The 27020-nt window shown below is 39.1% G+C and overlaps 2 protein-coding genes across 2 annotated transcripts; one reads left to right on the plus strand and one right to left on the minus strand.

The window, feature by feature from the left end:
- The first annotated feature begins 4313 nt into the window (after positions 1 to 4313).
- On the plus strand, positions 4314 to 24170 carry LOC106093742 (glycine N-methyltransferase). The gene is made up of 4 exons (XM_013260876.2): positions 4314 to 4597; positions 4677 to 4804; positions 4869 to 5125; positions 23781 to 24170. Exons 1-4 carry the CDS (start codon positions 4380 to 4382, stop codon positions 24048 to 24050), a joined length of 873 nt encoding a protein of 290 aa, XP_013116330.1. The 5' UTR covers positions 4314 to 4379; the 3' UTR covers positions 24051 to 24170.
- LOC131995202 (uncharacterized) lies at positions 24168 to 24470 on the minus strand. The gene has a single exon (XM_059363461.1). It carries the CDS (start codon positions 24400 to 24402, stop codon positions 24256 to 24258), a length of 147 nt encoding a protein of 48 aa, XP_059219444.1. The 5' UTR covers positions 24403 to 24470; the 3' UTR covers positions 24168 to 24255.
- Positions 24471 to 27020: the final 2550 nt, after the last annotated feature.

A 27020-nucleotide genomic window follows, 5' to 3' on the forward strand; every position in this document is an offset into this window, starting at 1 on the left:
GGCAGCCTTCACCGACATTCCCTTGACATAGGCATGTAGTTTGTATTAGATCAGTTCGCTGGATGTCATACTCTTTATGATGGTGTCCGCAATACGTTCCTTGGTTTCGAATAGAAATGACGTAAGGTTTATAGGTCTGTAGGATGGCACGATGTTAGACAAGTCTTCAAAATGTTGAGGTGACCAACTTTAGGGCCCAGCCTTGAAATTTTGATATGATCTCGATAAAACCTCAGCCGTTCTCGAATGACATGTGAGGCACAGGAGTAAGGTAGCCTAACGCGAAGCCTTTCGTGTCTACGTATTCCGAGTTAAGGGCTTGGGCGACGAACGCAAATGTTACTCTATGAAACAGCGAAACGATCGGTAGGACAAATAAAATCTTATGGGGTGACCCGGACTGTAAGAAGACGTGTCTTTTACAGAAAGGAATTAAGAATGTATAGCAAAGTAAATATACACTCAACGAAATTTGTTATTCAATGTAGCACAAATGTTTGCTTAAATAACATTTTTGTCTGCTGAAAATGGAAAAGTATACACGTCTGCTGTTTGTGCAAACAAATGGCGGATATTATAGCAAACATTTCTGCCTGCTATTTCAACTGACAAAATTTGATGTTTCAACTACAAAATCTGCTAAAGTATTGAACACATATTACTGCTGAACAGTCAAAAAATTGTTGCCACGGTAGCAAATAAATGGCTATGCTTTGAGGGCAAGTATATATTTGTATGGAGTTTCGCATATAGTATTTTACCCTCCCATTTTATTTTATATATATTTTTACAAGATTAAATTTTCTGGGGGTTCAGAAATAAACGATTTGCCGTAGCCCACTTATAGACACGGGACAGGTCCTCGTTGAGTTTTTTCAACGCATTCACTAATATTGTTAACAGAGCCGCTAAGGAATAACTGAACGTCATCAGCAAACGTAAGTATATGGCTATGGACCAGCTGGGTAGGAAGATCGTTTGAGTAGAGCGAAAAAAGGAGCGGACCAATTATTGAGCCTTGTGGAACTCCCTTTGGCACTAGAATGGGCTCTGATATTGAATCCCCTACGTACACTGACTGTTGCCGATTACTAAGATATGATCGTCTGAGCTTCATATATAAGTTATGATGATCAACCGAGTCGAAAGCCTTTGAATGATATAGTAGGACGAGAAAACTAACATTGTCATAATCAATTTCACTTCTAATCAATTTCACTTCAACTTATGCACTTATGCAACTATGATGGCAAGAAACAGGGATTGTCTATAGGACAACAAAGACTCATGATGGAGATATCCGGAAATTTGTTAATACAAAATCTTCTCGAAAACTTTCGAGAGGTAACATAATATTTCTTTGATATTTTCCGAATAGTCGGATATGCATTGGAGATTAAAATTGAACTAAAGAGATGAGTAGAATAAGGTGGAAGGTAAGGAACTAGTATTCTAATGAATCTTGGGTCAATGTTATCAAGACCAATAGCATTTGACCTGACAGATCTAAGACTATGTAAAACTCAAAATTGCAAACAATATTTGTGCTTTCCGGAAGCCTATTGGTGTCTTGGTAAAATGTCGAGTCTATATCTAAGGTCGGAATATTAACAAAAGTTGCATTCAATTTGCAACTTCCGATATCGTTTATAACCCTCCACTTGCCTTTCGTATCTAACGCCGAATAATATTTAGATGAATAGTATCATAATTGTGCATTAACTTCAGTTCAGACGTTTCAAAACGTTTCCACCTGGAGTAGGCTAGGTCCCTCTTACCAATAAAATAAAAAGAAGGCTTAGTATCCCATTTCTTCGTCTTAGTTCGAATGGGGAGTGGTACATCATAGATACGTCCTATGTTATGTTGAAGAAAGCTTAATTCTTCATCGACAGATATAAGGTCTTCTATCCCATTCCAATAGACTTCCTGAATATAAGGCAAAATAGTCCAAATTCTTGAAGTCGCTGTACGAAAACTTCTCCATTGTGATTGACGCAGCAAAATAGTAAGCCAGATAAATCAAATCATGTCTAGAGAAACAAGTGGCAAATATTTGGTCAAAGAGCGAAATATTAAAAGTATTATTCACAAAGAGCATATCCAAAAGGGTATTAACAGTTGACAAGAAATGAGTGGGGTTTCCAGAATTGGTAGGGAAGAGACCCAGTGTCAACATATTGTCAGAATTTCCATCCAAGTTTATCAAGCTATCCGGTATTTCAGTTATTTAGTTTCAGTTTATTTTATTTTTTTTTTATACCCACCACCATAGGATGGGGGTATACTAATCTAGTCATCCCGTTTGTAACACCTCGAAATATTGATCCAGGACGCCATAAAGTATATATATTCTTGATGGTCTTGACATTCTGAGTCGAACTAGCCATGCCCGTCCGTCCGTCTGTCGAAATCGGTTCAGATTTGGATATAGCTCCCATATAAACCGATCTCCCGATTTGACTTCTTGATACCCTGGAAGCCGCAATTTTTGTCCGATTTGGATGAAATGTTGCACATAGTGTTCAATTATGACTTTCAACAATTTCGTCAAGTACGGTCCGAATCGGTCCATAACCTAATATAGTTCCCATATAAGCCGATCTCCCGATTTGACTTTTTGAGCCCCTGGAAGCCTTATTTTTCATCCGATTTGGCTGAAATTTTGGATGCGGTGTTCTATTATGACTTTCAACAATTGTATCAAGTACGGTCCGAATCGGTCTATAACCTGATGTAGCTCCCATATAAGCCGATCTCCCGATTTGACTTCATGAGCCCCTGAAAGCCTCATTTTTCATCCGATTTGGCTGAAATTTTGGATGCGGTGTTCTGCTATGACTTTCAACAATTGTATCAAGTACGGTCCGAATCGGTCTATAACCTGATGTAGCTCCCATATAAGCCGGTCTCCCGATTTGACTTATTGAGCCCCTGGAAGCCTCAATTTTCATCCGATTTGGCTGAAATTTTGGATGCGGTGTTCTGTTATGACTTCCAACAGCTGAGCTTAGAACGGTTTTAATGGGTCAAGAAACTGATATAGCTCCCATATAAACCGATCTCCAGATTTGACTTCTTGAACCCCTGGAAGCCGCAATTTTTGTCCGATTCGGTTAAAATTTTGTTCATAGTGTTCTGTTATGACTCTCAATAACTGTGCCAAGTACGGCTCAAATCGGTCAATAACCAGATTTAGCAAAATCCATGGTGGTCCAAGATTTGACCCGGCCGAACTTAGCACGCTTTTACTTGTTATTCATTAGTTTATATTATTGTATTTTTCTATTTTATGTTATTTAATTTTATATTATTTGCGTTAAGTCTATTTTATTTAACTCTCTCTAACAACCCCTTCATAAATGGAACAGCAGACATTTTCACCAAACAACATTTTGCCAGAAAAACTACTGTTGTAATAACAGCAAAATTAATTGCTTACAGTAGTCAGCAGGCAGTGCCTGCTTTTATCAGCAGACTATTTTCTATGAGTGTACCCCCATTCTATGGTGCAGTGTATAAAAATAAAATAATAATTTAAAATCAGCAGACAGTGTTTTCTGATATCAGCAAACTTTTTTCGCTGGGTAAATGTTTTTTTCGGTGTGTTTTTGGCAAGAAATAAATAATCTTTTTTTTCAATATCAAGTTAAAACTTCGAGTGTGTGTTTGTACCCTTCGAGTAATCGTTATCAACGAAACGATGATCATTTGATCAACATAACATTTTGCGTGCAATAATTTTTGTTGTGTCCATATACACAGCATCAAGAGCACAACAACGCGAGTGTTTTTGCCTCCAACATTATGGAGACAATCTGTGAGTTGATACATTCTAGACTTGCTAAGGTCAGTGTCATCACTACTCACTTGGAGGCAGGGTAACGTGTGACGTCCTAAGTAGTGATTATATTAGGGGATGGACTTAACAAGCCCTTTCCAAAACTCTTAACCAGTCTAAAGTGCGGATGGTAAACACGCATGTAGCCTGTAGGCTATCAGTCGTCATACGCCATGACAAAGTTCGCTCATAAAACACTGATTTCTATGCAGAGTGCTCGCTATTCGTTACGAGTGTCAGCTGATAGTATTTTAATTAGGAAGAGCAAACATTCGAAAACTTTGCGTTTGGATTTCTTTTCATTTCTTTTGAGGTGTTATCTATCAGTTTTCGTAAGCGTTTCGCTTTCATCGCTGCCTGCATTTGCTCAGCTGTGGTCATTCATTGTTTGTTGTTGCTGTCGTCGTTGATATTTGTGCTGCTTTGATGCGGTCGTTGCTGACTGGTGAGCTTTTGTGAAGAGCACTGGAGGTGTGCGAGTTTAGTTTGGCCTTTCACATCGTTTGACAAAGTACAAGCACATCGTTGCTCTCCCAATATGACTGCCGCTTCAGCCGATAGTGTTTTTGTAACCCGTTCAGAGGGTATATCCGCCGAGGGTGTGCGGGATCAGTATGCGGATGGTAAAGCCGCCAAGGTGTGGGAGATCTTCATTGGCGACAAAAATTCCCGCACCGACAATTACAAGAAGTTTCTCATCAATTTGCTGAGGGCCAAGAACTGCAAACGCATTCTGGATGTAGCCTGTGGAACGGGGTAAGTGGCCATTATAACATTAAAGCCGAAAAAAATATTCTGCAAACCCAGAAATTTCTCACGAGCTCCTATTTTCTAGTGTTGACTCTATTATGTTGCTGGAGGAGGGCTTCGAAGTTGTCTCCGTTGATGCCTCCGATAAAATGTTGAAATATGCCTTGAAAGAGCGCTGGAATCGCCGCAAGGAGCCTGCTTTTGACAGATGGAGTACGTTTTGCTTTATGAAATGTAAACTTTTTATTATGGTGTAATATTGTTACTCTGTCTATAGTCATTGAAGAAGCCAACTGGCTAACACTGTACGATGATATCAAAGACGTTGTCAAGGGCGGATTTGATGCCGTCTTATGCCTGGGAAATTCTTTCGCCCATTTGATGGATTCCAGCCCCCAGCAATTAGAACACAAAAAGGCCATTAGGAATTTCGAAATGTGTTTGAGACCAGGTGGTATGTTACTGATTGATCATCGCAACTACGACAACATTTTGGAGACTGGTTCAACACCTGCCAAGAGTTTGTACTACAATGTAAGTTTAAATTTCTCGTTCTTGTTTAAAACAATTAGAAGTCATGATTTTCCCTTCATCGTTGCCAAGAGAACATCATCATTTGACTAGAACTCAAAAATTTTAATACATGTTTCCGTCCTTGTATTGCTGCTGTTGCTATTAGAACTGCTATCGCATTTTCTGACCTTGACCTCTGATAACAATATAGTGCTGATAAGTTTCGAGCTTAATCTCATAAAACTGTTTTGAAGGGCCTATAAGGCAAATATAATATTAGAATTTTCCATCATCTCAAGCATAAGATTAATATCAGCATTAAAAAGTGCTTACATCTATCTAGGGCTGACATTTTTTACTAGACGATCGTTGCCCCAAACATGTAAAACATGTTAAGTTCGACCAGGCAGAATGTGGCATGCCCACCGCCATGGGTTCGGCTAAAAATTTACACGTATTATTTCATACTAGCCCATCCATGCACGCTCCGTTTTACAATACTCAGAATACAAATTTAGTTATATTTATAATCTAAACTTCTAGTCTCCTGGGTGTATCTTCACTTCAAATATACTCCACATTGTAGGCATATACAATTTGCCAATACCTTTCTCTTAAATGCAGTGTATATTTCAAAAAACTAAGATTGTACGGAGGCCACCGTAGCGCAGAGGTTAGCATGTCCGCCTATGACACTCAACGCCTGGGTTCAAATCCTGGCGAGACCATAAAAAAAATATTTCAACGGTGGTTTTTCCTTCCTAATGCTGGCTATATTTGTGATGTCCTATGCCATGTACAACTTCTCTCCAAAGAGGTGTCGCACTGCGGCACGCCGTTCGGACTCGGCTATAAAAAGGAGGCCCCTTATCATTGAGTTTGCCCCTGATCCTTAGTGGAATGTTCATGGGCAATATATGCAATTGAAAGATTGTGCAGCTGCACAGGCACTTAGTTTAAAATGTTATTTTACATTTTCATTTATTTTTTGTAGGATTCGTATCTCTCTTCTTTAATTTATGCCCCATATTGTTATTAACAGGTAATATAATATGTATTATATTACCCGTTAATAATATACTCGTTGGTAGGAATTGAAGGAGAGCGAGCGCTGGAAACTTGGTGCCACGATGGCCTTCAGTGGCTTTTACATGTGGAAGGAACAAATTTCTACTCCACTGCCATATACCCTTTATGTGAATACCATATTGCCATTACTGGGCTACATGTCAACTTAGGTATAAGTCGGATTCTCAGCCACTTGTTAATGTTTGCTATACCCACCACTATAAGATGGAGGAATACTTATCTAGTCATTCCATTTGTAACACCTTGATATATTGACCTGTGACCTCATAAAGTATATTTATTCTGGATCGTCTGTACATTCTGATTCTATCTAGCCATGTCTGTCCGTCCGTCTGTCGAAAACACGATAGCGGTGGAACTTCTAATTGGTGTAGATCTTTAGTGATTTCAAATAAGCGATATCGGTATGACTTTACAATAGTGGAGATTTATCTATAGAAACCGAACCATAGTCAGGATTCAGAACTTCCACCACTGTTGTGTTAGCCTCGTCTTCCTATTTCATCCTCACAAGTTTCGTTAGATCTTGTCATGATGAGCTTCCGTACACATCCAAGGGTAGGTGAAAAAGCTGTTGAACCACTCTAACACAGGGCACTGGACATTTGCGGTGTGGGCGTTTCCTTCTTAGATGCTTCACTAGCTCTTGAGCCCAGTACTCACCCACACAGGGCTTATCGGTTTCCGTTTCGATGCCATCCCCTCCTGTCTTGATTGTGGCAGGGGGATTTTCAGTCTCCTGCAAATCGCCAGACTTTAGCGATGTGGTCGATTGTTCCTCAGGCAAGTGTTGAGCAACAACTGCTGAGTCGCCTTCTGATTCCCCAAACCCATCGCTTCTATAGACCTACCGTTTAAACTAATTGAATCCATAGGATACAACTCCTACAGACTTGTTGAGGTCTGCGAGGCAGCCGGTGTTTAGTATGAATACTGCATGTCTCCGGTCACCATCAGCCTTAGCCAATCTACCAATTTTCCAGTCGGTGGTTGAAAGATTGGGATTATATTGCCTTAGTCTTACATGTATGGAGTCATCTGAAGGAATCCTTGGTATTCAATTGAGCGTTGATGCTCGAAGGCAATTAGTCTGTATCGGCCCCGATACCAGGCTGCATCTTCACAAACTGGAGGAGACCCAGGAAATTCCGCAAGGACATCGGAGTATACTGATGACAGTCCATTGACTATCCCACTCCAATTATTCCTAGGTATGTTGCCATGTTCTTCTCCCTTTTCGACAGTTGACGAACCCAATTTATGGAGTCTCTCTCCTTATTAGTGAGAGTCTTAGGATCATTCGCACCAAGCCTCTCAATAAATCGTTGAGCGATGCGTCTTCTATTATTCCAACCTTTTAAAGAGCGTGTTAGTTTGCCGGTGAAGGCCGATGGACTAGGCAAATTATAGGCATGCGAAGAAAGAAAAGGTTGGCTTGGGGTCCATTCTAAGCCTACTCCCGGGATCTAGATCTGCCGCTCCACTAGAAACAGACGCAGATCATCAACCGCCTAATGGATACCTCTATCGCAGCTATCCTTGAGTGACTTAAATTTGTCTTCCAAAAATAATGTCATATTATGAGTAACAGGAAAATTCTTGCGGAGTGAAATTACAAAACTTCCGCTCCACTCAACGGTTCAAACCAGAATCCATGTTAAGTATGATCCAAATCGCTCTATAAACAGTTATAGCCCCCCAATAAACCAATCCACCGACTTAATATCTTGAGCCCTTAGAAGACTTAATTTTCATCCGATTTGGCTGAAATTTGGATCAAGTGCTTGAGTTATGACTTCCAATGGTCTATAAACAGATATAGCTCTTTATAAACCGATTCCCTTCTTCAGCCCCTAGAAGCTTATATTTTCACCTGATTTCGCTGAAATTTGGCCCAAAACCCTATCTTATGTTTTACAACATCAGTGCCAAGTTTTATCCGAATGGTAAAATATAGTTTTAAAGGCCCTCCGAAGTACCGATATCCCGATATGACTTGTTGAGACCAAAATAATTGAAAAAGAAAAGGCAAAAGTCGGGCGGGACCGACTTTATAATACCCTACACCACCTACTATACGTGCAACTTTTAATATATTGGGTTGCCCACAAAGTAATTGGGGATTTTTTAAAAGAAAGTAAATACATTTTTAATAAAACTTAGAATGAACTTTAATCAAATATACTTATTTTTTTTAAAGCAAGCTAAAAGTATCAGCTGATAACTGACAGAAGAAAGAATGCAATTACAGAGACACAAGCTGTGAAAAAATTTGTCAACGCCGACTATATGAAAAATCCGCAATTACTTTTTGGGCAACCCAATATAAAAATTATCTCCAAATCTAGTCAGAATTTAATTTTGCATACCTAGTGAATTATTTTGACTTATCGGATAAAAAATATATATGGAAGTAGTAAATTTAAATCAAAATTTGCACACGTATTGGGACGTCAAATTAAACATCTCGTGCTAAATCTTGTTAAGATTGGACCAAAATTGTGGCTTCTACAGCCTTAAAACTTCATATCGGATGTAATATATATATGGGAGCTATATCTAAATCTGAACCGATTTTTATGAAATTTTGAGCACGTGTTAGGATGCTAAATAAAATGTTTCATGCTAAATTTTGTAAAGATCGGACCAAAATTGTGGCGCTACAGCCCGAAAATTCCATATCGGGTGAAAGATATATATGGGAGCTATATCTAAATCTAGACCGATTTTGACGAAATTTTGCACACATATGACAACATCAAACACAACACCTCGTACTAAATTTTTTTAAAATCGTACTAAAATTTTAGCTTCTACAGGCTTAAAACTCCATATCACAAAAAAAGATATATATGGGGGCTATATCTAAATCTGGATCGATTTTTATGAAATTTTGTACACATATAGATGTCGAAATGTTGGCTTCTACAGCCTTAAAAGTACATATCGGACCGATTTTTTTTTCAGACAATAAATGCGATCTGTACATTGATCACAAGAATACCTGGACAGACAGACGGCCATAGCTAAATCGAATCAGGAAATGATTCTAAGCCGATCGTTATACTTCTATAGCTCTTCTCCTTCTTAGCGTTGCAAACAAATGCATAAACTTATAATTCCCTGTACCACAGTGGTGTATGGTATAACAAACTCAGTTAATCCCTAGTGTTGGTTATCCATGATTTGGCCTGGCCGAATGTTAATGTTTTGTTCGTACTCTAGTCTTAAACACTTACATTTAGATCCAGATTTTATAAAAACAGCAATAAGTCCTTTCGAGCTGGTTTCGAGGCTCAATTTCCGCTCCGCACCACGCTCCTTTACTTTTAAATTGACTATTTATTTATAAATTTTCTTCTGATACACACCGTGCCCTATGTAGGGTAAATACCTGGGTATTTACCCATTTATACCCAAAAGCTGGGTATTTATAATTTTGCAGATATCTTGGGTATACAAATATTTTCCAGATCGCACTTTATTTGGGTATAGTTGCCCATAGACTGACCGCCCGATCTCCCGATTATATACAAAAAATACGAAATCGTCAAAAATTGTTTGGAAAATATTTTTATGTCCAATATATTGGCAAAATTATAAATACCCAAATACATGCCGGGTAAATACCCAAGCGTTGGGTATTTACCCGGTAGAAACCCATCTCTACCGATTCCCTATAATCCAACCTCCGATTTTACTTCCAAAGTGTCTGGATGTCGCAATTATTATTTGATTTGATTGAAATTTTGCATAATGATTTCTCCTATAACCTGGTCTGGCATCGACCATACGCGGCTCGAATATCGAGTGAGCCAGTGCAACTCCATGTTCTAATTTTATGTCAAAGTGTGGTCCGATCTGGACCAAATTTGATTCGGACAAAGGGGACTATAGTCCAACTCACTGCTCTTAATTTCAGCGAAATAGAAAAATACGACCTTCTATGGGCTTAAGACCCTAAATCGGTAGGTCGGTCTATATTGCAGCTACATCTAATTAAGGCCCGCTATGGGCCATATATACCCTGCACCATAGGATGGGAGTATACTAATTTCGTCATTCTGTTTGTAACTCCTCGAAATATTTATCTTAGACCCCATAAAGTATATATATTCTTGATCGACGTGTCATATGAACATGGTTAAATTGTCTTCGATTTTTACTACAACCAAGAACATACATCAGACTGACATACGCTATAAGGGAGTACAATTTTATATCCTACACTACCACTGTGATGCAGGGTATTACAACTAAGTGCAATTGTTTGAAACAATCAGAAGCATAAATATACCGATCGACTCAGGATCATTTTTTAATTCCATTTAGCTATGTCCGTCTGTCCATGTTAATTTCTGTACAAAGTACAGGTCACAATTTTCATCCGACCGTCTTCAAATTTGGCAAATACAATTTTTTAGCGTAGAAAAGAAGCCTATTGAAATTGGAAACAATCGGTTAAGATTTGCTTATAGCTCTCATATATATGTTCGTCCAATTGGCAGTAATAATGCAATGAAATGGTCATTTGTCAAACGCTTAAAAAAAATTTGGCACAAAGGTTTCTGTTATAGCTTTCGACATTTCAGGTAAATTTCATATGAATCGGTTGAAATTTAAATGTAGCTCTCTTATATATCTTACAACCAATATGGAAATATCAGCTATAGTAGTCACAATTTTGGTCCGGTCTTAAAAAAATTTTGCCTGACGATTTGCATTTGACGTGCACAATTTCATCAAAATCGGTTCAAATTTACACATAGCTCCCATATATATATATATATATATATATATATATATATATATATATATATATATAGGCAAAATTTTTTTAAGACCGGACCAAAATTGTGACTACTATAGCTGATATTTCCATATTGGTTGTAAGATATATAAGAGAGCTACATTTAAATTTCAACCGATTCATATGAAATTTACCTGAAATGTCGAAAGCTATAACAGAAACCTTTGTGCCAACTTTTTTTTAAGCGTTTGACAAATGACCATTTTATTGCATTATTACTGCCAATTGGACGAACATATATATGAGAGCTATAAGCAAATCTTAACCGATTGTTTCCAATTTCAATAGGCTTCTTTTCTACGCTAAAAAATTGTATTTGCCAAATTTGAAGACGGTCGGATGAAAATTGTGACCTGTACTTTGTACAGAAATATATATATATATTTAAATATATATATATATATATTTTAAATGATATACGCTTTGAAGACTGGAGTAGCGTAGTGTTATGTAGGTTAGGTTGAAAAGAGGGTGCAGATATTAATCCGCCCCATACCACTATGGGCATACACCTAAGTCAGTAATCGGCTTCTTGTGCGCTCTAAAAACTATAAAGTAACCTCTAAAAAGAAAATTTTAAGTTAGGAATTCCGTGCTACTTACAAAATCCTTAATTGTTTTCAATACCACTCCCCTAAGTTGGTTCACGTCTGATATTGTGTCTCCACCTAAGTACCGCCATCTGTTGGACGCGAAAGCCGGGCAATGACAAAGGAAATGCTCCAATGTCTCATCATCTTTCCGCATGCCTACCTATGCTATCACTTGCCACACCGATTTTATATAAGTGAGCTCGTAGTCCTATGTGTCCCGTTATGATACCAATAGCTATACTGACCTCCTTCTTGCTTCCTTTTAGTAAAAGAGTCGTCTTCTCACGATCTGGATCCCCCCCATAGGATTTTCGCCGTCCTACCGACAGTTTCGCTGTTCCACAATGTTGCATGCGCATTCGTCGCCCACTCCCTTAACTCCGACTGCCTCGACCAAGTTTATTGACGGCAGTCCTCTGGTCTTCATCGCCAAATCGTCTGCCCTTTTTATTTCCCCTTACTCCGGTAAAGCCCGGCACCCAAACGATGCGGATTTTGCCATCCTCAGAGAAGGCGTTAATCTCCATCCTACACTGCAAGATTGTTCGTGACCTTACCGTCTTGGATGTTATTGCTCTTATGGCAATTTTACTGTCGGTAAAGATTTTCACACTCGACGTTCTCGCGTTAGCACCGCACCAAGTAAGTGTAGGTCGTTTGGGCAATATCGGTCCATGTTTTTATTCAGCTCCCATATAAACCGATCTTTCGATTAAATTTCTTGAGCCTCTATAGAGCGCAATTCTTATCCGATTTGGCTAAAATTAACACAATAACGTTTTCTAAAACATTTAGCAGATGTGCCAAGTATAGTTCCAATCGGTTCAAAACCTGATATAGCTCTCATATAAGCTGATTTACGATTAGTAAAATATTGCCCATCGACTTCTCTTATGACCTCTAATATACGTGCTAAGTACGGCCGGAATCGGTAAAAAATATGCCCCTATAGAGCGCAATTCTAATCAGATTTGGCTGAAATGCTGCACAATTGATCTATTGTGGTCTTCAACATTCAAACTAGGTATGACCCGAGAAAAAATGCTCCATAAGCATAACTTTTCTTATCCATTATCCTTTGCTTATGAAGAGATACGGGCAAAGAACTTGACAATTGCATGGTGGAGGGTATGTAAAATTCGGCCCAGCCGAACTTTGCAAGCTTTTACTTGTTCTTTATTATAAGCACACAATTATTTGAATTAATAAACATTTTGAATTGAAACCTTTATACCTCTCCCATCCTTTGACACCTGTCAAGACTGGGATATATGTGGATCTAGCTGCTATACATATCAATCTCCCGATTTAAGTTATTGAGACAATAAAATCACGTTTATTACTCAATTTCGCTGAAATTTGACACATTGGGCTGTGTTAGGGTCTTCGACATTCGTTTTCAATATGGTTCAGATCGGTTTATATTATATTAAGTTCTTAGGCCCATTGAAGGTGCATTTTTTAACCGATGAATTTGGTAAAATAAATTGTGTAAAATACTTATAAAACCCTCTTGAATATGGGACAGATCGGACTATATTTAGATATAGCTGCTATTGGATCATAAAGAATGCATTTTTCACCGATTTATTACGAAAGGTGGTTAATATTTATATTCGAGGTGGTGAGTGTTCAAAGTTCGGCCCCGCTTAACTTAATGCCTTTTTATTTGTTTTTGTTTTAAAATCTCCTTGGGCTTTCATTGCAGTAAAAAGCAAAAAGTGTGATATGTGCCGTATTTTATTTACCCATTAAGCGGATTTTCTCGCTAAGTTTGTATGGGGAAAAATGCTATCCCTGATTAGCTAAGCGGCTAATTTCATCACCGTTTATTAAAACATCATCGTTCAATCTTAATAAAAAAAACTAAAATTAAAGTACAAAGCATTTAGCGGGAAGAGCGTTTTATTTATCCATAAGCTAGCGAATCTGCTAGAGTTGTAAATAAAACGAACCAATTGTTGTAGCATTTGACTGGCTACTCGGATCGCGATTTCTGATTCGCCAAGAACCTTTATCAACGATCATGGATCATGGTTCTTTACATACCCACCAAACAGAGAAAATTGTAAAGCTCACATCTGAACTCGAACAGGGCTCGTAAGGTTTAGCTTTCTAGTGCAATAAAAGACTAGTAAGAACTTACTTCCCTTGTTCTAATCCAATTTATTCACCAATGTTAATAACAAGAAATGCAACAAATTCAATTGGTTTGTGGTATACTTCGAATAGAAAGCACTAAACGAAATGGTCTATAGCCCGACAATATCCTGCAATGGAATCCCAAATATAACACTCCACTCCAGACTCCATAAGAGCAATATTTCGAGATGTTACAAAATGAATGACGAAATTAATATACCACGGATATTATTTTCGTCATTCATTTGCGGAGGGTATGATAAAACAAGTAAGAGCGTGCTAAATTGGGCCGGGCCCAATCTTATATGCCCTCCACCATGGATCGAATTTGTCGAGTTCTTTGAGCGGTATCTCTTTTCAGGCAAACAAAGAATAATGAATAAGAACTGTTATGCTTTTGGGGCTATATCAAATTATTGTTCGATTCGGACCATAAATGAATTGAATGCTGAACATTGTAGAAGTCGTCGTGTAATATTTCAGTCCTTTCGGATTCGGAATTGCTCCTTGTAGGGGCTTAAGAAGCAAAATCGGGAGCTTGGGTTATATGGGGGCTTTATCAAGCTATATATCTATTCAGACCATATTGGACATGATGTTGAAGGTCATGGAAGAAGCCGTTGTATAAAATTTTTGCCAAATCGGATGAAAATTGTGCTATCTAGAGGCTCAAGAAGTCAAGATCACAGATCGGTTTATGTGGCAGCTATACTAGGGTATGTACCGATTTGTGCCATACATAGCAAAGTTGTAGGAAGACAGAACAAAACACCTCATGAAAAATTTCAGCAAAATCGGATGAGAATTGCGCCCTCTAGCGCCTCAAGAAGTCAAGATCAAAGATTAGGTTATTAACCGAATTGAACCATACATAGCACAGTTATTGGAAGTGATATCAAAATCGTACGTACAAAATTTCAGTCATATTCGACGAAAATTGCGCCCACTAGAGGCTAAAGAAGTTAAGACCTAAGATCGGTTTATATGGCAGCTATATCAAAACATGGACCGATTTGGCCAATTTACAATCCCAACCGACCTGCACCAAAAAGAAGTATTTGTGCAAAATTTCAAGCGCCTAGCTTTACTCCGCGTGCTTTCGACAGACAGACAGGCGGACATGGCTAAATCGACATAAAATGTCGCGACGATCAAGAATATTTATACTTTACGGGGTCCTAGACTCATATTTCGAGATGTTACAAACAGAATGACGAAATTAGTATGCCCCCATCCTATGGTGGAGGGTTTAAAAAAACTTTTATTATCGAAGTGTAAGAACGCTTAAGTGTACACTTATTCATTTTTCGGATTAACAGACACCGTATGACACTTTACCTTACTCTTAATTGAGCAGGCGTTAGAGAGATAACTAAATTATAATTGAGATCTTAACTTTACCATGAATTTCGAACTAAGAGTATTACGGCCCTATTCACAAAACTTAATACAGCTCTAAAGTTGGTTTATTTGACAGTTATTTAAAAGAAATCTGTCAAATAAATTTACTTAAAGGTTGCATCGAGTTTTATGTTATGTTACCGGTGTTAGTATATATTCACCAAAAAACTTTGTTTTAAGAAAAAATTAAAAACTGTATCTCGCCCCCCGTTAATGGCTTAGCTTGCACTTTGTTTCATTGAAACGTGCTAATACTCAAAAGTATGTGACCCACGTAGATAACTTTCCCATTAATTTCGAACTAAGAGTATTACGGCCCTATTCATAAAACATAATACAGCTCTAAAGTTGGTTTATTTGACTGTTATTTAAAAGAAATCTGTCAAATAAATTTACTTAAAGGTTGCATCGAGTTTTATGTTATGTTGCCGCCGGTGTTAGCATATATTCACCAAAAAACTTTGTTTTAAGAAAAAATTTAAAAAAAAGTATCTCGCCCCCGTTATATGGCTTAGCTTGTTGCACTTCGTTTCATTGAAACGTGCTAATACTCAAAAATATGTGACCCACGTAGCTAAACAATGACAAGACGCCACCGAACTGTGAATTGCGATTAGTCCAAATTGAGTATATATCGTTTTTGTGTTTATATTCGTTTGTTTTGTTTTGGTAGTCATATTTGCTTTTATCTTATCTCCCACATTGGTACTGTGCTGTATTTTCCGCAAACAATATTTGTTTTTAATATTTAGCTGCAGAGAATGAGAGAGCGAGCGAGCGTCATTTTGGTTCGCTGTTCTCTTTGGCGTTAAGATCAGTCATAGAAGTCAGAAAAGCCAGCAGCGACGCTGTCGAAAGAAATTGCCGCTGCTACGACGATAAATTAACAAACAAAAAGACTGTTAGTCACAAAAAAATACTATGTTCGGGAAATATATTATTTTACGTATACATATATATATATGAAATACATATGTATATATCCTACATATTGCTGAAATGCAATGTACCGTTGCCAATTCGTTTGATGCAAACCTTGATTTTAGTATAGTAGATTTAATTGTGTAAAATTTCAGCAAATTCGGATACGAATTGCGCTCTCGAGAGGCTCAAGCAGTAAAATTTGGAGATCGATTTATATGGGAGCTGTATCAGGCTATAGACCAATTCAGACAACATATGACACGTACATATGTTGCAGTTCACAGAAGAACCCGTTATACAAAGTTTCCAAATCGGATAAGAAATGGACTCTCTAAAGGCTGTAGAAATATAATCTGGAGATCGGTTTATAAGGGAGCTGTATCAGGTTATACACCGATTGGAACAATATCTGGCAAATATGTTGGAAGTCATACCAAAACAGCTCATGCAACATTTCAGCCAAATTGCGCCCTCTAGTAGTTCAAGCAGTCAAGATTTCAGTTCCGTTTATATGGCAGCTATATCAGGTTGAAGATTGATTTGAACCATACTTGTCACAGTTGTTAAAAGTCATTAGAGAACACCTTATGCAAAATTCCAGCCAAATGGTATAAGAATTGCGACCTCTAGTGGCGCAAGAAGTTAAGATCCCAGGTCGGTTTATATGGCAGATATATTTGGTTATAGACCGATTTGAACCATACTTAGCACAGTTGTTGGAAGTCATATCAAAACATCTCTTGCCAAATTTCAGTCAAATCGGATCAGAATTGCGCCCTCTTGTGGCTCAAGCAGTTAAGATCCAAGATCGGTTTTTATGGCAGCTATATCAGGTTATAGACCGATTTGGACCGTACTTAGCACAGTTGTTGATCTGAGATCCAACAAAGTACATATATTCTTGATCGTGTTGACATTCTTAGTCGATTTAACCATGCCCGTCCGTCCGTACATCTGTCTGTCAAAAAACACGCTAACTTTCGAAGGAAAAAAGCAAGGCACTTGAAATTTTGCATGAATACTTCCTATTAGTGTAGGTCAGATGAGATTGCAAATGGACTATATCGGTTCATGTTTTGTTATAGCTGCCATATAAACCGATTGTGCATCTTGACTTCTTGAGCCTCCAGAGGGCGCAATTCTCATCCGATTTGTATGAAATTTAGCATGACATGTTGTAGTATGACTTTTCACAACAGTGCTAATCATGAATAAAATCGATTTATAACCTGATACAGCTCCCATATATACCTACATATCTCGGTTTATGACTTATTGAGCCGCTGGAGGTCGCAATTGTTATTCGATTTGGCTAAAATTTTGCATGAATTGCAGTTTTGTTTTAACTTCTAACAACTGTGCCAAGTATGGTCCAAATCGGTTAATAAACTGACATAGCTTCCATATGAACCGTTTTCCTGATTATAATTTTTGAGCTCTAGAGTGCGCAATTTATATCCGATTTGGGATAAATTTTGTACAATGACTTCTACTTTGGTGTCCATTATCCATTATCTTTTGTTTGCCTATAAAGAGATATTGGACATAGAACTTGACAATTGCGATTTATGGTGGAAGGTACATTAGATTCGGAACTTTACACGCTTTTACTTGTTATGACTTCCAACAGCTGTTGGAAGTCATAACAAGTACAGTCAATTTCGTTTCCGTTCGTCCTATAGCTCCTATTTATTTGTAAAAGTCATTCAAATAATTTGTACCATGGTTGAGGGTATATAAGATTCGACCCGGCTGAACTTAACGCGCTTCTACTTCTTTGGTTTACGACGTTGTAAGTATCCTTAATAAGCAGAAAATAGAACAGATCAAGAAACAAACTTCATTCTGCTTCTAATATATGTTTTAAAACTAAAATCGGAGGAGCAATAAAAGGTAAGAACCGAAATCAGACCATTCTTAGAATGGAGGTTGGAGGTCAAAGGAGAAATCATTATGCTAAATTTTCTCTAGCAGCCCAAGAAGTACAATCGGGAGATCGGATTACATGGGAACCATATCAGGTTATAGGCCGATTCAGAATATACTTGGCAAGAATGTTGAATGTTATAAAAAAAACCGATATTCAAATTTGAGCCAAATCCGATAAGAATTGCTTCCTCTAGAGGCCTAAGAAGTCAACTCAACAGATCGGTTTATATGGGCTTTATATGTAAACATAAACAGACTAAGTCTATTTACAATTCTTTACGACCTACATCGATAAGAAGTATTATTGCTAAATTTCAAGTGAATTGCGTTATTCGTTAAAACGCTATCGTGGCGGACAGACGAAAGTACAGAGGAACAGACCGATGAACAGATTGGAGGTCAGGGGAACAGACTGACGGACAGAGGGACGGACATTCCTAGATCGACATAAAATGCTCAGAATATCAGCATACAGTGTTTGCTGATATGAGAAAACCTATTTTTCTGGGTCATTGTTCAAAATTTTAGCCAAATCGGGTAAGAATTGCGAACGATAAGGGCTCAAGAAGTAAAATCGGTTAGGATGGGATCTATTTCCGGTTATGAACCGATTCGGACCATGTTTGGCACGTATGTTAAGGTCATAGGAGATATCGTTTGGCGCGTATGTCTAAGGTCATAGGAAATCTCGTTGTGTTTACTTTCAGCCAAATCAATAAGTAAAACCTGGAGATCAGCTCACATGGGAGGTATATCAGGTTTTAATCCGACTAAAGGCTACTTCTTGGAGGTCACTGTAAAATTTCAGCAAAATCTGATAAGAATTGTGCCCTCTAGAAGCTTAAGAAGTCTTATCGGGAGATCGGTTTATGTGGCAGCTATATCAGGTTATGACCCGATTTGAACATACTTCGCACAATTGTTGGAACCAAATTGGATAAGAATTTCACCCTCTAGAAGGTCCAGAAGTCAAGACCCAAGATCGGTTTATATGGCCGCTATATCAAAACATGGACCAATTCGTTTCGATAGTTTCTATGCATCAACTCTACCGTAAGAAAGTTTATTAATAACTTACTTACAAAAAGATGCATTACGGCAGGCTTGGGATCTGTGGATCAAAAAAGATGGGTCAGCAGAGAAACTTCTCAAGGAGATGTGCTGTCTCCTCTACTTTGGAATATAGCCATTAACAATATATTTTTGTCCCTGAAAGAAAAAGGCGTAAAAGTGGTAACGTGGTTGCCTACAGTGGCAACTTTGGTGGAGAGAATGTTCCATTTACAGAAAGCGCAAGATACCTAGGTGTTTTGCTGGACAGGAAATTGAACTTCAAATCCAACATGGAAAGGGCAAGAAAGGTCACTTTTGCCCTATACACCTGCAAGAGAGCCATTGACAAAAGTTGGGGGTTTAGACCGCGTGTTATGCATTGGGCATATACTGCAGTTGTCAGACCTATAATGCTATATGGTATTGTGGTCTGGTGGACGGTGCTTCCAAAGTCCACTTACTGCTCAATACTTAACCGGATCCAAAGGATGGCTTGTTTGTGCATCACAGCCGCACTGAGGACGACACCATCTGGTCTTATGCCTTTGGACAACCAGGTGGTTTTTGGGCTGCACTCTAAAGATCTAGAACTGGTCATATCGAAAAGGTTACCCGACCACTGCAGTGTGTATCAAGCGGATAACCTTGCAATTAAGGAAGTGGTGGTATGGCTAAGATACTATGTCATTACGACGATTGGCATAAATATTTTCTCAGGCAGCCATTAAATCCCTGGAGAACGTATGTCAGATCTCTCAACGAGATGGCTGAACAGTTCAAAATTAATCTGTTCTCGGTGCCGGCTCACAGAGATATCCTAGGGAATTATAAAGCGGACGAGCTTGCGAGACTAGGAACTATCCTTCCAGGGATACTGGAATCTGTGAGTATGTCTCTTGCGACATGTAAGCTAAGTTGTCAGGACCAGGCCCGAAGGACAATGAATGATAGATGGTCACAAAGAGTGGGCTGTGAGCATTTCAAAACTATGTGGCCTAATCTAGACTTGGTGATTTCTACTGCTTTGCTGTAATTGTCTAGAACCGACGACTCAGTCTTTGTGTCCGCCTTGACAGGTCACTGTCTAATCGGAAAATATGCTGACAGACTGAAGGTTGCCAGCAACGACTTTTGCAGATGCTGTGAGGACATCGAAGAAGAATAGACCTTCTGTGTGTGTGTCCCGAACTAGCAGTCAGAATCATTCCCACTTTAGGTTCTCATTTCTTTGAGAACCTGTCTGTGAACATTCGCAAGGTATTGGGCTTTTTAAAGTGATTTGGATGGATCAACCGTAGGAACTAGAAGGCATCTTCCTTCTTCTGTTCCTGTGGTATCACAATGGACGAAAACGTCAAAGTGAGTCTGATGGCAGACTGCCACTTAAACCTAACCTAACCTACTCTATTCGTTTGCCAAATTCATTGGAAACAGCCATTTTCCCTCAATAATATCAGCTGTTGTCAATGAATTGACAAACGAATCGAGTGATGAAAAGAAAGAAAATTGGCAGTCTAGACCGTTAAAATCATCAATGCACTCTCGTCGTTATAATCTTCGTCGAAAGTTGTGAAAAATGATCGCATGAAAATGTTCTCGAGTTGCTTCCCATTATCGCCTAATTGATTTTTCATTTTGTCATTCCGTTTGCAACACATCGAAATATCCATTTCCGACCCTATAAAGCGTATATGTTCTTGATCGGCGTAAAAAATAGAGATATCGAGCTGAAATTTTGTACAGATTCTTTTTTTGTCCATAAGCAGGTTTAGTTCGAAGATGGGCTATATCGGACTATATCTTCATATAGCCCCCATGTGTGTCAGGTCCCTGGACATCGTACTTCGATTTGGCCCAGATCGGGCCAGATTTGGATATAGCTGCCACATAGACCAATCTCTCGACTTAAGGCTTTGGGCCCATAAAAGGCACATTTATTGTCCGATGTCGTCGAAATTTGGGACAGTGAGTTAAGTTAAGCGCCTCGACATACCTGTGCAATATGGCACAGATCGGTCCAGATTTGGATAGCTGTCATAAAAGGCGTATTTATTGTCCGATGTCGCCGAAATTTGGGGCAGTGGCTTATGTTAGGATCTTCTACATCCTTCTTCAATTTGGCCAAGATCGGCCCAGATTTAAATATAGCTGCCATATAGACCGATCTCTGGATTTATGGTTTTGGGCCAATATAAGGCGCATTTATTGTCCGATGTCGAAAAAAATTAGGACAGTGAGTTGTGTTGGGCCCTTGGACATTCTTCATCAATTTGGCTTAGAACGGTCCAGATTTGGATAAAGCTGCCATATAGACCGATCTCTCGATTTAAGGTTTTGGGCCCATAAAAGGCGCATGTATTGTCAGATTTCGCCGAAATTTGGGACAGTGAGTTGTGTTAGGCTCTTCGACATACCTGTGCAATATGGCACAGATCGGTCCAGATATGGATATAGCTGCCATATAGACCGATCCGCCGATTTAAGGTTTTGAGCCCATAAAAGGAGCATTTATTGTCCGATGTCGCCGAAATTTGGGGCAGTGGGTTATGTTAGGATCTTCTACATCCTTCTTCAATTTGGCCAAGATGTGTCCAGATTTAAATATAGCTGCCACATAGACCGATCTCTCGATTTAAGATTTTGGGCCAATAAAAGGCGCATTTATTGTCAGATGTCGAAAATAATTAGGACAGTAAGTTGTGTTGGGCCCTTGGGCATTCTTCATCAATTTGGCTTAGATCGGTTCAGATTTGGATAAAGCTGCCATATAGACCGATCTCTCGATTTAAGGTTTTGGGCCCATAAAAGTCGCATTTATTGTCCGATTTTGCTGAAATTTGGTACAGTGGCTTGTGTCAGGTCCCTCGACATCGTTCTTCAATCTGGCCCAGATCGGGCCAGATTTGGATATAGCTGCCACATAGACCGATCTCTCGATTTAAGGCTTTGGGACAATAAAAAGGCGAATTTATTGTCCGATGTCGAAAATAATTAGGACAGTAAGTTGTGTTGGGCCCTTGGACATTCTTCATCAATTTGGCTTAGATCGGTCTAGATTTGGATATAGCGGCCATATGGACCGATCGTTCGATTTAGGGTCATAGGCCCATTAAAGCTACATTTATTATCCGATTTTGCTGAAATTTGGGACAGTGAGTTTTGTTAGGCCCTTCGATATCCTTCTTCAATTTGGCCCAGATCGGTTCAGGTTTGGATATAGCTGCCATATAGACCGATATCTCGATTTAAAGTTTTGGCCACCTAAAAGGCGCATTTATAATCCGATTTCACTGAAATTTGACACAGTGTCTTATGTTAGGCTTTTCGACATCTGTGTCGTATATGGTTCAGATCAGATTATTTTTAGATAAATCTACTAAAAATATCAATATTTTGTTATACACAATTGAACAATGAGTTGTACTTGTTAGACTTGTACTTAATGAAAATGTCAAACTTCTTTCTTTCTTTAATTGGCTATGAAAGAATATTTGTTCCACTAGCCGAACGTAATATAGCGTTCCAAGCGCCTCGATCTTCTGCGCTCATTCTAAAATCTCTGACATCAAGTTTCGAAGTGTCTCCCACAACTTGATCTTTCCATCGGGCTTTTGGTGGTCCCGGTTTGCGTGTACCACCGTGTTTGTTTTCAAAAGACTTCTTTGCTGCAGCTTCTTCATCCATTCTGAAAACATGACCTAGCCAACGCAGCCGTTGTATTTTGATACGTATATCTATGCTATCGTCGTCATACAATTCGTGGTTCATACGACGCCTGTATTCACCATTAACACAAACTGGTCCATATATTTTACGAAGAATCTTTGTCTGAAACACTCCAAGCACTACCTCATCTGCTTTCACAAGAGTACCCATGTTTCAGAACCATATAACAGCACGGATAGTAGAAAATGTCAAACTATCCAATGGAAATGTCAGATTGCCCTGTCAACAGCTATTGTTGCCTGAAAAATATGTCAGCTCCCGTAGCTCCCATAAGCCAATCTCTTTATGTACTTCTGGAGCCCCTAAGAAACGCCATTCTTACCCAATTTGGAGGAAATTTTTTCGCAATGATTTCTCTGTGCCTTTAAACATCCACGCCAAGTATCGTCTGAATCGATCCATAACATGTTATGGCTTCCATATAAATCGATCTCTCGTTTAGACATCTTGAGCAGCTACAGGAAGCTATTGTTGTCCAAATTTGTGAACAAAATGATGGGATTAAGTGCTGGACCTAACATAATCTCTTTTAGGATTGCATATAAGATTCGGATCGGCTTTAGCACGTTTTTATTTGTTTGAGACTGTAGAGGGATTGCAACGGAAAACAGACTGGCAGATAAACAGAAATCATTATAAACTATTATGTTAAAAAAAAAATGTTATTAAGTTTTACAGTGCATTACCCCTTAAATCAAATAATTTTACAAGACAAAGACAACTTGAAGATTAAATTTCAATTCCATTACGAAATCTGCTGATTCTGATATACCAGGCGGGCGAAAACTGTTTATTTCAGTAACACAGAATTAGTGGGATAGGATTTAACATTTATGCATAGACAATGTTTATTCTAACGCAGTCTCATTCTCATTTTTACGTTTTATGATTTTATTTGGTCGCTTACCAAGTAGTGGTGGGTCGAATGAAATATACACCCCATTTTGTGTTAAATAATTAAAACAAATATTAGTTTCATTAATTTAATTCTTTGATTTTTTTTCTATAGACAAGCCACACCGCTGATATAAAAACATCCGTTTTATTCTACTGCGGCAAGCCGGCCATGGTCACAATGGACTATCAAATCGAGGCTAATAACTTAAAGAGCGAGTTCCGTTTGTCCTATTATCCTCATGCGCTTAATCAGTTTTCCAATATTCTGAAGGAGATTTTCGGTGCTAAGGCGGAACATCAACTTTTTGGAGACTTCAAGGATTTGAGTGTTGTCAAAAATCCGGCCTTCTACATCCACTTAATCCAAAAACCTTTGAATTAATGTATAGTTTTAGTTGTTGTAAGACATCTCCATACAAACTAAAAATCCTTGACCTTTTTTCCCACGACTTATAACACTTTTAATAACGATTACAATGAAAAGAAAAAAAACAATTCATAATTTTTTTGTTACGTGTACTCTATTTTTATATGTCGTTTTAAACACATTTTGTTTCGAAGATTTCCAAAAAACACACAACACAACTTCAATTTAAAATTAAGAATTTATTGAGCATAGCTCCGAAAAATAGGACAACGATTGAGATTTCCACCACAAAGTCCATTTTGGTCTTAATATAGTTGGAGGTGTTGGTGTAGATGTCTGATAATATGGTTCTTATTGTTGGTGACATGTTTGTAAGTAATCAACAAAGCCCATTTAACTATGCGACGTACGGCTCGAATTCTAAAATTATACTAAATCGCTTATTTACAGTAAATAGGGCCAAAGCGATTTATTGTATCGAGCAAATTTAAATGCGCATACATTAATGGAAGCGAATTGCCCACCACACTTTGTGGGTTTGAAATGTCATGTCTATGAATGAAGCAAAACATTCTCTTCGAACAGACAACACCAGTAGATCCTCTATTGAAGCTGGACTTTAAACCGTAATACATCAATCGCGGCAATAGAATAAACCACATAGATTATGCAGGGTAGCCGTCGAAATAAAAATTTGCTAGAATTTAAAATGTAGAATATCTTCCAAAATCCGTACGTATTGTGGGAGTCATAAAGGAAATCGCTGTGAAAATTTTTGAGATGACCGATTGATAAATGCCTTTGCAAAGGGCTTAAAAGTGAAATACACACACATATATGGGAGGCCACCGTAGCTCAGAGTTTAACATGTCCGCCTATGACGCTAAAAGCCTGGGTTCGAATCCTGGCGAGAACAACAGAAACAGCGTCTATCCCACCAGAAAAGGAACTGGTAACTGCGGAGGATATAGACATAATGGTCAAGCGGATCACGAAGGCCCTGAATGATATACTTGCGTCAGCATGTCCTAGTGCCAAGCCCAGGGGCAAACAGCGACCGCCATGGTGATACCCAGAGCTGGTTGGTCTAAGAAAGGACTGCAGAAACCTTTTCAGCAGGGCGAAAGCCCGACGATTGGGACATCTATAAAGCTGAGCTCAGAATATAAGGGCGAGCTGAGAAAGGCTCAGAACAAATCCTGGTTAGAAATTTTCAGCTACGTGGAGGATACATCTGAGGCCTCTAGGCTAAGGAAGATTGTATCCTCGAGATCTATTACGATGGGGTATTTCAGAAGTCAGAGAATGTATGGACAATGTCTAGTGAGGAAACACTAGAGCTACTCAATGATACACATTTCCCGGGAAATTTTCCAACGGACATCGTGGCGCCAGAAGAGGTTGTCACTGGTATGCATTCATCGGAGGCTATAAGAAAATTGTGTCTGAGCCGAAAATCCTCTCGGCGATTACAAGTTTCGAGAGGTTGTCACTGGTATGCATTCAACGGAGGCTATGAGGAAATTGTGTCTGAGCCGAAAATCCTTTGGGCGATAAGAAGTTTCGACTCCTTTAAACCGCCAAGCATTGATGATGTATCACCGGTGGAATTATGAGCAGTGTCTGATAGACAGGTTCCTTGGCGTAAAAGTGGACGCGTATGCTGATGACATGGTCGCGTATGCTGATGATGGGAAAGTTTCCCAGCACTCTAAGAGATATACTTCAAGAAGCTCTACAGCAACAGCAAAGTGGGCTACCGAAAGTGGTCTAGGTGTAAATCCGTGCAAGACAGAAGTAGTTCTTTTCAGCAGGAGATACAAGTTGCCTACAGTGGAACTTGTCACCTTGTGTGGAGAGAATGTTTTGCAGGACAAAAAATTTAACTACAACTACATGAAAATCAACTCTTGCCCTATACACCTGCAAGAGAGCCATTGGCAAAGCAAGGGGTTTAGACCGCGCGGCATGCATTGTATATACTGCAGTTGTCACACCTATAATGCTATATGATGTTGTGGTCTGGTGGACGGCGCTTCGAAAGCCCACATATTGTTCAATACTCAACTGGATCCAAAGGATGGCTTGTTTATGCATCAAAGCCGCACTGAAGACGAAACCATCTGATGCACTGAATTTAATGCTACATTTAAGGCCTCTGGACATTGTGGCTAGACAAATTGCTGCCACCACTGCCGTGAGGCTAAGGAAGCTTTCTCTATAGCCTTGTGGCGGCTATGGACACTGATCTTGATACAATATCCCATGTTTCAAGCAGTGTGGTTTACAGTAGTTTTGTGGACTGCTATGGAGAAAACGTGCAACATTATGACCATATAACGGGTTCAAAGTGCTACTGATTGCTGGGTTGCTCTGTATCCCGCATTCTTGGCTTCATTCGACATTCTTGATCGTACCATTGGTATCTAGGGGGAGGCTTCCGGTAGCAAAGTACGGATTTCGCGGTAATTTCCATAGAGTGAACAATGGCTTGCCACTGCGCTATTATATCATCGGAACAAGGAGTGCTTTCATCAAGCAGTTGGATCAGTCGACCCAGTATGTTGTGTTCTATCTTTCTGTCTGCTTGATTCTGTTGAATGTCCAGATCCAGGAGCTCAGAGACTAAGATGGGGTTCATCCAGAGGGATCTGGTCTGAGTCGAGTGAGACTAACTGGGCAGTTAAACAGGTGTCGTGTGGTCCCAGGTCACAAACGGGACATACATCTAGCACGTCGGCATCAGTCCATGCTCTGTAGGAATTGAGGCGGCTGCATCTGCCGGATCGTAATTGAGCCAGAACTACTCTGGTTTACCGGGGGAAGTCAATATCTTGAGGTGCAATGGGAGGCGGTCTTTCCCCAAGGACTACATTCACCCGGTAGCTATTCACTGCATCTGCTACCGTGTCTGTATGATTGTTGTCTAGGCCCGCTTGATCTAGAGGTTCTCTCTTGCAGCACTGGACCTCACGCTCTAGAACA

The sequence above is a fragment of the Stomoxys calcitrans genome, chromosome 2 (genome assembly GCF_963082655.1).
Source record: "Stomoxys calcitrans chromosome 2, idStoCalc2.1, whole genome shotgun sequence".
NCBI classification, from domain to species: Eukaryota; Metazoa; Arthropoda; class Insecta; order Diptera; family Muscidae; genus Stomoxys; species Stomoxys calcitrans.